The 13,097-nt window shown below is 36.0% G+C and overlaps 1 protein-coding gene across 2 annotated transcripts in view; it reads left to right on the top strand.

Moving 5' to 3' along the window:
- The window catches only part of XRCC5 (X-ray repair cross complementing 5), a 52,443-nt gene extending 39,614 nt beyond the window's left edge, over nt 1-12,829 (top strand). For both annotated transcript variants that reach the window (XM_057430337.1, XM_057430336.1), the window contains exons 17-21: nt 5,038-5,147; nt 5,653-5,749; nt 7,716-7,783; nt 11,680-11,751; nt 12,550-12,829. In XM_057430337.1, the coding sequence (XP_057286320.1) occupies nt 5,038-5,147; nt 5,653-5,749; nt 7,716-7,783; nt 11,680-11,751; nt 12,550-12,564 (362 nt within the window). In that variant the 3' untranslated portion in view covers nt 12,565-12,829. The remainder of the gene's footprint in view (nt 1-5,037; nt 5,148-5,652; nt 5,750-7,715; nt 7,784-11,679; nt 11,752-12,549) is intronic.
- The last annotated feature ends 268 nt before the right edge of the window (nt 12,830-13,097 follow it).

Here is a 13,097-nt window from a genome sequence, read left to right as displayed (position 1 = left end):
ATTGTGTGAGATGGTGTCAGCTTACTGGTTAATGTTGTTTGCTTATGTAACTAATATTGTGTTCCCCCTCCAGATATCTTTCTCATTTGCATTAATGGCCAGAGAGATGTCATTTTATGCAGGTCTTATTTTGAGCAGGTTACAAGTGCACAGTCATCACAAAGAGCAGTTTTCTGATAACAGCTGCTGACATTTTTGTCAATGAATGCAAATCAAATAGATTAGTTTGCCTGAGTAGAATCTAATTATTACTCCTGGGGTGTACAATGCGTTTCTTCATTGCTGTGGCTGCAAAAACGGTTCTCAAATGCGGTGAGTATTTGCCGTCTTTGTCATGCCAAAGGAGTAGCCACATGACTATCAGTTCATCCTGTCGGACTGTTTATGGGTTTCCATCCATGTCTGCATTTCTGAAGAGCAGGTGTCTGATATTGTGTGCTGTATTTTCCTAGGCTTCTGTAAAAGATATGCTGTCTTAATGGGAAGTAAAAAAGATATTGGCACATGTATAGTATTTTCTTTGGTTTGTAAATTTTGTGAGTTTAGAGGCTGGATTTCATTGTACCTTCCAGCACTTCTATCTGAGAACATGGTGTCTGAAGTCCTGTAGTTGAAAGAGCTTTTTTTTATTGTACTGATTGTCAATGAAGAGAGAAATCTGCAATGACAGCTGTACAGTTATGGACGTAAATGTCCAGAGACAAATTGTACCCAGCTGTCATTTATAGCAAGCTTGTTAATATTTTTATTACAAGGCATTTCTAGAAAAATAAAGAGTCAGTAATTTCACATGTACATTTCAGCAAATACTGTTGTGCCTGACGTGTCACACTTTTGCCGTGGCATGTAGATAGCTTCTTAAGTAAAATGTAAAACATTGGTTTTGCACGGGATGCTTTGTATGCATAAAAGAATTGCATGTAACAGATTGCAGTGGGAATTTATTAGTTGCAATAAGGATGATAATTCATTAATTTTCTCTAGAAATGTTTATAGTTAGCTACTATTCTAGACCTAACATAGTTTTGGTATTTGGTGGTGGGTTTTTTTTTTAAAAGTATTTAGTTTCAGGTTTTGTTGGCATATGTATTTGCAGTTCATCTGCATTTCTATCTTATTGGATGTTTTTGTGTATTTCAGAGACTATTCATGCTCTGCTGCTAGGTAGGCCAAATGCAATGACTGATTTGATGAAAATGATTCAGTCATTAGAAGGATATTTGCAAACCAAATATTTGAGTACATAAAATTACTTTGAAGTTTTCTGTACGTCTGCTTCACAGAGAAGATGAAGCCGGATTTGTCTTTGAAGGGCATAGTGATTGGGTGAGATGCAGAGCTCTGAGTTGCAACAAACAGAATTTGAATTAGATGTTTGTGGGGGGTGGAAATCAGAATTAAGGTAGTCAAACACAGAAGGAGGGGCCCAGAGAACTTAGAGACTCTTCATCTTTGGAGCTACTTGGAACGCAAGTCTGTGGAGCACTGAACTACCTGATTCACAAAGACCCTGGTTTGAGCAGGGATTTGGGCTGTATGTCCTACAGATGTCCAGTCTAAATCATTCTGGTCCGTACCGACAGGTCATTTAGAGACAGCATTGCAGAACTGAACAGCTCCTTATAGGACACTGGAGTAGTTCAGCAGCTCTTGATGTTAAAATTCTTATTTCTTGGCTTAAAGATGCAGGAAGTCCTTAAAAATTAGGGCAGTTTTCAGTTTAGACTCTCTTTCTTCTTTTCACTTAGAAAAAGATTATTCTTACAGAGCAGTAGTTTAAAATTAATTATGAGGTGATTTAACTGATTTGTCAGTGACTCTTACTTTAAGCACTGCCCATGAATATAAGTCAATACCACCACCAGCAGATAAATCAGAAGATAGTCAACAATAGGAGTCTTGCATCTGCAGAAAGAACTGGTTTTTTTTAACCTGATTTTTTTCTTTTTTAAGAAAAAAAAAAGTCCCCAAGTAATTGAACTTGGACTCTAATACAGTTTTTATCTATTACTATTCTGTAATCCGGATGGCGTAGTAATCAAGAACAAGGACTGAACTGAACAAACATGAGAATATAACTAAGCTTTTGTGCTGTAACTATTCAGAGATAAGAAGTGAATATAATTGTTCATGGCATATTTCATGAGAAATAACAGCACTGGTGAATGTATTTTAGCATAGGGAATGTATCTGAATGCCAGAGACGAAAGAAATTCTGTTAGAACTAAAAGATGTTGTATTCAAAGATCTTTTTCCCCTGTACTTCTCCAGCCTTTAATCACTATACTTGTTTTCTAACCAATCAGGTACAGTAGAAAGAGGAAGCAGAAGATTAAAATTTCCTGGGTTGTTCTGCAGAACAGGGTGGTTATTAGGAGTGCTGGAATTCCAGTTTATGTAAAATGTAGAAGTCCATTAGTTCACTTCCTTAAAGGTGTCTATGGGATGATGGATGCTCGGAGAGAAGAAAAAAAAAAAGTTAGTATTACACAATAGTGTCCTGAGTAGGGTGTCCATTTGTAGTTCTTGGACTTGCTCTTCAAAAACCCAGTGCCTGAGATTTGTCTGGGGCACATCAGAGTTAATTTTAATATTCACAGTTTAGTTTAATAGAGATCTTTATGCAGCAAATGCCAAAAAGTAGGGAGATCTATTTTTTGCAGCACCCAAACCCAACGATTCACTGAAATAGGCAGATGACAAGCAACAGGAAATCAACAAAGTTCTCAGACCTAGAAACATAAAGAAACGGTCCACTTTGGAGGACTTCCAGTTATAATCCTCATCTACCTTCTTCAGTATTGTCTTTGGCCCCCTGAAATAATTTGATCATCTAATCAGAAGAATTTTATCTATTTTAGATTCATGGATTATTGCCTGTCACTTAAGCAGTGGACAGACCCAGCTTTCACCAAGCTGTTTTAAGACATTAGAAGACTGACTTAAAATAGTGTTGCCTTTAACCCATTTCCTACATACAGTCTCTCAGAGCCTCTTAAAACATGTAAGGTTTTTTTTGATTTCTTAAAACAGATTTCAAAAGGAGGCATTCACAGTCAGTGGCAAGAAGTCTTCTGATGCCTGCCAGTGCGATCAAATGGAAAGGGATTTAAAAAAATTAAATGCAAAAGAAGAAGTAGAGTGTCTGATAATTTCAAACAGTATGCTGGAATCATTCTGACAATAAAGACATTTATTGCACTCTCGTAGTGCCTGGGGTTTTAATTTAACACATCAATGAAAAGGCAGTGTTTAAAAAAACCCACCAGCACCACTGAAAAAAACAGCAGGACTTGCTTTTATTAGTGCAATTCCTAAGAAATTAGAACATTTAATGAGAAAATCGTTAACCATGGAAAAAAATGGACTGACGTAATTCAGGGAGCTTAAGTACTGAGACTTCAATTTAGTTTGACAGCTACTGGTAAAGTAAATAAAAAGAATGAACAGATCACCTCTGGAGCAGCAGGCACTTTTGGACATGTTCTTGTGTGATGGCTGCTGTTGGACAGAACCATTATCCGCCTCCTTTTCTGGAAACTGTAAAAAGCTAGTGGGAAAGAATATCAAGCATGTCTTGTTTCACATCTTTTTCACTCAGAGATGCTGTTTTTCATATTCAGTTAAGCATTTTATGGAACATAAATCTAACAGTTATTGCTGTGTATGCTTATAGTGAGCAGAGTGGAATACAATATTTAAACAGTGTCTGTTTCTTGGTGTGTTTCCTTATCCTTGTCTTTTCCATCACTCTAGCAGATTATTTTCTATGTTGATGTTTCCATGGCTGAAGTACTTGCAGTGATATCTATGCCCATAACTTCTGAACTTAAGAAGGTCTGTAGGTTTAACCTATAGAAGGTTAAAGGTTCTGCTAATGTAGTAAACCAACTTCAACAGTACAAGAACAGGACAGGCAGATGCTGTGACTTCTCCAGAATCCTTTCCTGCATTTTCTTCCTCAGTGTCAACACCACCTTTAATCTCCCTGATTAAAGAATTAAAGCATTTTTTTAAGCTGTTAGAATTTCTAGTATCCTGCAGCAGTCTGTGGTAAAGAGGTTAACTGGTTTTGTTTGAAGAGGAACTCTTTTTTTTTTCATATGTTCTTAACCCAGTTCTTCACTCTTGTTTTGAGAAAGGCTATCACTCCCTTCACTGTCTTCACAGTGCTTCTGAGTTTATAGATCACTGTTGTATCCTTCACCCAGTTGTCTTTTCCCAGGCTGAGGTGTCTGCCAGAGGGTAAAATTGTTTAGTTTTTCACCTGTAATTAAATATGAAGAAAAGAAAGTACTAAAATCAGAAGAGCAGAAGCTCTTAGTGACATTTTCACTTGTCACATTTGCAGTGTTTTACAGCTACCTACTTTTTAGGAGCTAAACAGTGAGGATGAATCTGGTGTTCCCCTTCTTGTTGGTACAAGTCTTGTTGTTTGCCTCTGTTGCTCTCTCTCAGGCATGCACATTTTATAATACTTATCTCCATAATCATAAACAGCATTGCCTGGATAAAAAGTCATCAAACTACCTGTACAGAGACAAGGTATATTCTAATGTCAGTAGCAAGAAGGTATTCTCCTATAATTGTAATCACCCTACAGATGTTGTTTTGACATTATTACATCTTCATTGTATATTTAACACTTTCATTGAAATATGCATGTATTTCAAAGGATGCTATGGGGATATGCTTGTGTTGTAGAACATAACCTCCCTCAGTTTAGGATCCCAAGTGTTCTAGTTTTACTTTCTATCAAACCAGCTAGGCCAGTGCTTTTTATCTTGGGTTTCAGTGAAAGGCTTTTGCTTTGGCCATGCTTGCATTTCTTCCTAGTATATTTAGATTTTCCAGAGAGGCTGAAGTAGTTTTCAGTAGCTTAAATAACAGTTGTCAACTTAAGTAGCTTGAGGCAGTAGGGGTATGATTAACTCTTTAAAGATGCCTGTGAAATAGAAAGAGAAATGTAAAAGAAAAAATATATTTTGCTTTGAAAGTGTGCATTCTTTGATTTATTTATTTCTCTTTGTTCTCCAGTGAGTCAGCAGTTGATAAACCGCATTGATCAGTTCCTGGAAAATAAAGGTTCTCAGTACTACATGAAAGGGATCAATTGTATCAGAGTTTTCAGAGAGGAGGCTATGAAGGTAATATGTTAGAACTCTCATATCTTTCAAATTAAAGACATGATGAATCTATTTGCTGTATTAGGAACTTAATAATCTGTTACAGCCAAAAGAAGTGATTAAAAAATTAAAATCTGTTACATTATTTGAAAGATTAGAAATATATTTGCATTTTATGTTTCTTACCAAAATGGTGACTAGCTTCTCTGGTATTATTTGCTTTTGCTTGTTTTCTTTTAAAAGTACAAACAAAAAACCTATTCTCTGATGCTTGTAAAAGAAAAAAAAGTAATCCTACCAGTTTGTTCTTCAATAAAGCTAGTTACAAGAAGGTCGTTCTAGCCTTCTGAAAGGCAGTTTTTGTGGTTCACGTTTCCTTAGAACTCTTGGTTTTGGTAGAGATAAAAACCAAAATCTGTAATGACTTTTGTGTTCACCATGTTAGATGCATTTGTGAAGAATTAAGTTTGCAGTGCTCTTTAGTATTTTTAATCTCTTGTTTATCATTGCTGTAATTTTTTTTCAGCTGTCCAAAGTGCAGTGCTTTAATGATTTCCTGCAGGCCCTGAAATCAAAGGTGGAAGATAAAGCCTTAGCTGATTTCTGGGAGATCATGATGCAAGGTAGCATGGCATTTTTCTGGTTTATTATCCTTTATCTAAGAGAAAACTTCTTTTTAGCAATGGGACTATTTAACAGATGGCTCTGGGTTTAGTTTAAAAGGAACAAACAAAAAGCCCAAAATAATCTTTCACTTTGCAACTTCCTTTTTCACACTAATAGTTTCATATTTCAGCAATGTTCGTAATGCCTTGCCAAGTCTTGCTGAAACGGTAAATTAATTGTGGAAGAAGAGAGACAAATTAAATTTTACAGAGTAAGGAGAAGAAGATATGATTTCAGCTGAAATTCAAAAATAAATGGAAAAAAACTCATGCAGCACCGATATAAAAAGATTCTTCCAAATGAAGCTTCAAAAAAGGCATAGATAGTATTGAAATATGTCACTGATCATTTTTGTATTTAAGCAACCTGAAGGACAGAATATGTAGTAATGTGACACCTACCTATGATTAAACTGGGAGACACAAGGCAGTGCAGTTTAAAAGGCATTCGGAGACTATGCAAGTGATAAATAAAGGAACACTTGCACAAATACAAAACGTGGTGGTCTAAAATAATCTTTTACGTCATAATCTTTTTAATTGGAACCGGTACTAAGAAAATCTAACTGCTCAGCTGTATCTCTTAAAGGTGCATGCTATAAAATGCAAATATATGCTTTTGTATAACACTTTTAAAAGTAATTAACTGTAGACACGCTGTAATGTCTACTTCATCCAACTTTCTCGAATTATGAGATGGGAATTTGTTTCTCAACACAAACAGCGCAAGACCACACTGAAATAATGTTATATTCAGAAGTATTGGAGGGAACCTCTGAAGAAATTTGAAAAACAGAAACCAATAAACTTTGAAAGTAGGAAACCTGGATCTTCCAAAACCATGCTAGAATAATTTTACAAACCACATTTTGTAAAAAAACTGCAGTATATTATTGAGAAAACAGAATTACAAATACAGAGATGATATTTTCATACAAAATAGATTATCGTCTTGTAAGAAGATGATAAAATTGTGGTGCTTTGTGCATAATCTAGCTGCTTTCACTAGGCAGCTGAAATAGCTTTTCATTTGCTGCTGCCAAAAGCAAAAGTCCTGTTTTCCCTTTTTCTTGCCGATGACTCATCCCCTCTTTTCTTCCAAATGTGGCATACATTGGGCATTGTCATGAGTGACTGCAATCCTCCAAAGAGGATGGGAGTGAGTAAGTGAGTGGCTCAAGAGCAAGGCAGATCTGTGACAAGTTTGCTTGTCTCATGAAATCCTGCCGTGTAGTTCTGCGGGGCCATTAAGGTGGCATTATATTTGTGCTGTTACTGAAACCTTTATGAACCGACTTTTCTTTGCTCTCACACCTGCAGCTTCTTTATTGAGGCACAGGCATTTGTGTAGCCAAGTGATGAGCTAAACTGAAGAAAAACTATTGGGGTAAAAAGTAATTAAGATTTTTTTTTTTTTTAGTTTGTTCTTTCAGAGGTCACTGCACAGGGTAGTGGTGCTGGCACAACCAAGGAGTAAAATAGGGGCAGGACCAGCACTTTGGTAGTTAGAGTGTAGGTAATCACAGCATAAGTGTTTGTATGTTAGGAGTTAATTTTTCTAAGGACCTAAGAGCATGCTGTGAATGACTAAAAGTGTAATTTCTGATAGATTTTCAGCGTTTCATCTATGATCTATGATTTCAGTGTCTCATTAGTTTGATTGTCATAATATTAGCAGTTTCCTAAATGGGTACTTCCACAATCTTATGAATATGCTCATTAATTTATTTTTGTATCATAGTTTATATGATAGTTGACTCATTTATGCAAGTCATATTTTCCTTTGAGCAGTATTTTTTTTTTTTTTGCTTCTGCTGACACGTTCAGAAGTTGGAATTTGGAAGATGTTTTTTTTTCTAACATTAAGTATGGTTTTGGTAAGCCTTCTAATGATATTTTTATATCTCTTTTTTTTCTTTTTTAGACAGAATTTCTTTGATCACTAAAGATGAAGCAAAGGAAAGTTCAGTGACTAGTGAAGAGGCTGAAAAGGTATCTTTTTTTTTTTAATGAGCAACTATTTGTATAGAGTTTTTGCTGTGGAATAGAAGATTCTTTCTTACGTGGATGAATCTTTAGGTGAATGAAACAGGATCCATATGAAGGAAGAAGAGTGGTCTTTTGCCACACAGTTGAAATTGCCCCAATTCAGAGTTACATTTAATTCCCTGGCATGTCCCACAGCATTTTACTTTAATTGAGCTTTAGAAAGTAGTATGTAATGATATCATTATTTGAAAATATCCTCTACGAAGAATAGGAACTCTAGGAACTCAGTGGAACAGTAACAGACTATTTGTATATGCAAGATTACTATTTGAGCTTCATAGAAAGAACCACGATCTCGTTGTTACATGAGTTCAAAAATTGGGATGCTTTTTTGTCTTAAGGTGTTGTGAACTCTAGCAATATATAATTGTTGTGGCTAATTTTCACCGTGTGATGATACCAGTATTTTCCACTTTATGGAGCTCTTATGGATTGATGGACATCATAGATGATGCTGGTATTATTATTGGTGATGATGTAAGATCCTTTCAGAAACAAAAGGTTTGGAGTATTTGCAGGTATTATTTCTACAGGAATATGACACTTCAGTAACTGCAGTGATGAATGAAGGATGTCAGAGTTATAAAGGAATGAATTCTAACAGGCAGAATGTTGACTTCTGTTTCAAAGAAAGCAGAATTCAGAGTTGCTGTCAAAAACTGTATTTTTGTGGCGATGGTAATACAGGCGTTTTTGTATCAGGCTGCTAGCCATGATTTTAAATAGTTTAGGAGAAAGAAGGTCCTTGTATTACAGACCCCGAAGGTAAACCTGTGGCTAAAATCACTAAGCACTTTGCAGAGAAGCAGCTTTTCTAAAAGATGCCACACTGATTTTGGCAGCTTCCAGGCTTTACATTAGCAATAACCGGAAAGGGTAGAAGTAGGTTCTCCATGAGTGAATTAATGAGTGGGTAAAAGGTTGTATTTTAGAAACTGCTTTTTTCATCTGTTGTAACAATTTACCTCAAGGTGAAAGAGGCACAGAAATGTCATGAAAATGAAAAGCTAACAAACTAAGAGACTAGAAAGCTAAGCACATCTGCAGGGTACAAATGACAGAATATGATGTTATTTGTAGACATGAAGGACCTACTGGCTGTTTCTCATCACACGTAATTGTATAGAGCTTTTTTCCCCAGTGGTTGTTTTGAAGAGTTTCAGTTGTGTATTCCAAATGGTATGAATTTACTTGGAAACTTCATAAGACAGTACTTTTGTTGAGAACTTTCTAGTCTGAAACTACCATTGGTGCTCAAAATGTGCTAATGCTATGTGAAATAGCCACTATTCCATAAGGAAATATCTACTAGCTATGAAGACCTTACAGTATACTGTTGTCTTAACTGTGACCTTGAAGTGACTGAAAAAATACTGTTCCTGCAGAAGAATGCAGTACAAATTAGAGTACCATGGACTAGATTTACAGCTGCCAGGCTAAGCTGAAGCAAAGCATTTGTAGACTGACTTCAAAATTGCTTTTCTGTTTAACATCATCCTACAGTCAGCCAGGTGTTGCAAAGCAGGAAATTCTTTTGTGGTTGATTGAAGATCCTACAGCAGCCATAACTTCCCTTTAAAATAGTGGAGTAAGAGAGGATGCATGAAATCAGCTCTGCAACAGTGTTCTCTAACACAGCAGTTAGCCTAACTTTCAGAATAAATGAGTTAATCTCTGAGGACTAGGCAGTTGGCAATGCCACTTACTTGATAGGTAACCACCTTACCATGCACTTTCCAGATCCAAAACCAGAACCCTGATTTGCCGTTGTCTGTTGAGGGTTCATATGACTTTTCACTTCAGAAGCTGGAAGACTACTTATTCTTGGAGTAAGCCAGCATTTTTCCTCGGTCTGTAGTAGATTGCAAAAACAGTTTGGTTGTTTTTTATAATGAAGGTGATACCATTCACTAAAGGTGATAGATACACAGACATACAGCATGTTGGAATTCTGATTTCCTCTGGCCCTGTCATCTTCTCATTTTTATTTTTTTTCTTCAGCTGCAAAATCTATATGATGTTTTAACATGCTGAGTGCAAATTATGAGTGTTGTCTGTTGTAGAAATAAGCTTTCTACATTTCTACATCCGTCTTGGATGTTGCTGTTGAAGATGTAGGAGTGGTCTGATCTTTGGGCAGTGAGTCAACTTGGCGGGGGTTGTCCACTTCCTCTGCCTTTCATGTTCACCAAAAGCAATGTATTTGCTTTTCATCCTAGTGGATATCTGGTACTTTCCCACAAATGGGATGCAGCTGGTAACTTCTCAGTGTTTTAGCCCTTGCCTAAAGCTGTCAGTATTGCTCTAGAAAAGGATCTGAATGTTTTATTTAAGTCAAATAATATCTAAGCTTTTTACAATGTATTGTCTCTGAGATTGATAGTGCTCTGATAGGGATCCCATGGCCTTTTACACAGCCTCCGTGGCAGTTACAATCAGAGTTCTCAGGTAAACAGTAGTTTGCTTTCAGGAGCCTGCTGTTTACAAAAAGATAAACATAGACTCTAAGCAGGTATTTATAGCCTGATTAATGTAGTTATTTTCTAAGTAGCTGTTCTCTTTCATCATCTAGCATTAGAGTGAAGTTGTTTCTGAATTAAGGATGATGGAACTCAAAGTCATGGACTATTGTTTTTCTTCCTCCTCAGTTTTCAGTGCCATCTTTTTATCTGCAGCAGGGTTGTTCTTGGCTCTGTGTACTTATTCTGGTGCATTTTAATAAGAAAAAGATAATGTATGATTTTATCATAAAGAGACCATAACTAAAATTTGTAAACAACTGGATACTTTTAAAGTAAGACTCAAATATTTGTTTTGGTGATTTTTTTCTACCATTCCAGATATTTTCGCCCCACACTATTTTAGGCTAAGAGAAAAATAATTCAGAGGTAGTTGTACTTCAGATATTGTCTGTATGTTTGATTTCAGTTGTTATACTATCTGAGCAATTTACCTTTATCTTATGTTTATGGATGTCATATTGTAAGTGAAGGGCATATGGTGAGTTGTATCAGCAACTGTAGCAGTAGAATTTTACATACTGAATTTTCTAATTATAACAACTGGCATTCATAGAATCACAGAATAGTTAGGGTTGTAAAGATCATCTAGTTCCAACCCCCCTACCATAGGCAGGGATGCTTCACCCTAGACCATGTCACCCAAGGCTCTGTCCAGCCTGGCCTTGAAGACTGCCAGGGATGGAGCATTTACTGCTTCTTTGGGCAGCCTGTTCCAGCGCCTCACCACTGAGGATGCCGTTTGCTGTCCTTTAGTATTTTGTAGCTGCACGTAATATTAAATAATATTACTTTTAAAATTACCTTCTGTGAGAACACAAACATAGCCATACTGTAATGGACAAAATTTCCATCTAGCCCAGAATCCCATGTTTGACAATGGATAATAACAGATGGGTAAGGAGAAGTGTACAGTCCCAGGCTGCAGACACTGATGTCTCCAGTACTTCCCATGCTTGAGGTTGTTTCTGTGGACTTAGTACAGAGGATTTATTTTCTATGAACTTTCCCCATCTTTCCATGAGACTAGGTACTAATATTTGCAGCATCCTTATTGCAGTGTGTTCTACAGCTTAACCATAAGTTGTCTGAAGAACCGTATCTTTTTGTCTGTTTTCCAATACACTTCAACATAAAATCCTTTAAAAGCAAGTCTTAAGGAATTTCTTGTAGTTCAAAATTATTTTGGAGAGTGGAAAGCAGAACAAACTTCCTTCATAATTCTTAATTACAGGTGGATTTGTTTTGAAATATAAAGGGGACATTAACATTAAGGGCCCGAGTTTTGCCAATATCATATAAATATATTTTTATTTTCAGTTCTTGGCTCCAAAAGAAAAGAAAAGTGAAAATCTGCCTCCCACAGATGAAGGTGGTGATGTTGATGATTTGGTGAGTACCGTAAAGTCATTATGTGTCTTTAGAATTAAACTGTAACTGAAAGATGCAGTGAGAGCGAGTGTTTCTTAAAGCAGTAGATGTGCATGGCTTAGAAAAAACATCTAAGGAATTGAGTCAGAAAAGAGCCACATGGAATTACTTATTTGCTATTGTAAAACATAACCAGGTGTGTAATTTCATGATGGCAAATACTATGTTATATAGTAACCTGGGTGTTTATATAGGTTAAATGTGTCCTCTAGTGTGTTTCAAAAGAGCTAGTAAGGCTGCTCATTTGATAGCAGATTGTTATAATTTACTACAATAGCATTTAAAAAAGCTTGTAGATCTAGAACCGCTATTTATGTGGGTTGAAAATTGAAAGTAATTTTTAAAAAGATGTTTTAATCTTCTCAGCTTTCTCTCCATAGGCTGCCTGAAATTTAAGGATTTCAGGAGGGTTTTTTTAATAAATATTTAAGCTGGTTTTTACAGGCTGAGTCATTACAAATCTGTCTCCAAGGCTTAAGCTGATGGTGTAGACAGTTTTAAAGAAGCTTCAATAGTAAACAGATTTCTACTTTTGAACTAATTTTTTTAAATCTTTAAATTGCACATATGATTATGTGAAGATGAGGGGTTTTAGGTTTGGTTTTGTACTTTATAGATGCATAGTATTAATTTCTGTGCAGTCCATTTATGTTATACAACAAGGATTTCCAAATTTGCTTTGTTTTCTAAGTGCTGAACACATAAGAAATAACTTGAATTCAGTGCTACTTCTTCCAAATCTGTTTCTTCTGTTTGCAGCTGGACATGATGTGAGTGGGTGATATATGGTGCCTATACAAGCAAAGTTTTGGAAGAGATCTCCCTATGAGATGGGGCACTAAACACACTAATGAGAAGACAGTTTATCCATCTTTATTTTCTCCAATGAGAGCAGAAGTTCCAGAGAAAATTCCAGTTGGTAAAAATGTCATCTGACTTTTCAAATCTAGAACAGAAGATAGAAAAACAGAAGATTGAAATAATCTGAAGTATTTGTGAAGTAGTGATACCTTTAAGGCATTTCCTTTTTTTCTTTTTTTTTCTTATTTATTTTCTGTTTATTAGTTTAGTTAAACACTGAGTTTACCTTATCCTTTATATTGCTTTCAGCTAAACACTGCTAAATTTCATGACAGTCTGCACTGGTGACTGAAATTCTTGTTACATTGCCTGGGAAGGGAGACAAAAATATCAGTGATGTTACCAGGTAATGCTGAATCTGTAGTGGAGGTAACTCCATAGCATTATTGTTACAGAAGGGGAAAAAGTCTCTATTTTCATGCTTTTTTCCTATTAAAGAAACAGAG

The sequence above is a fragment of the Pezoporus wallicus genome, unplaced genomic scaffold (assembly GCF_028554395.1).
Source record: "Pezoporus wallicus isolate ANWC-B61680 ecotype Strahan unplaced genomic scaffold, APGP_CSIRO_Pwel_v1 contig_5261, whole genome shotgun sequence".
Taxonomy (NCBI): Eukaryota; Metazoa; Chordata; class Aves; order Psittaciformes; family Psittacidae; genus Pezoporus; species Pezoporus wallicus.
Note: the sequence above shows the minus strand (reverse complement) of the source record. Positions and strands in the feature narration are given on the sequence as shown.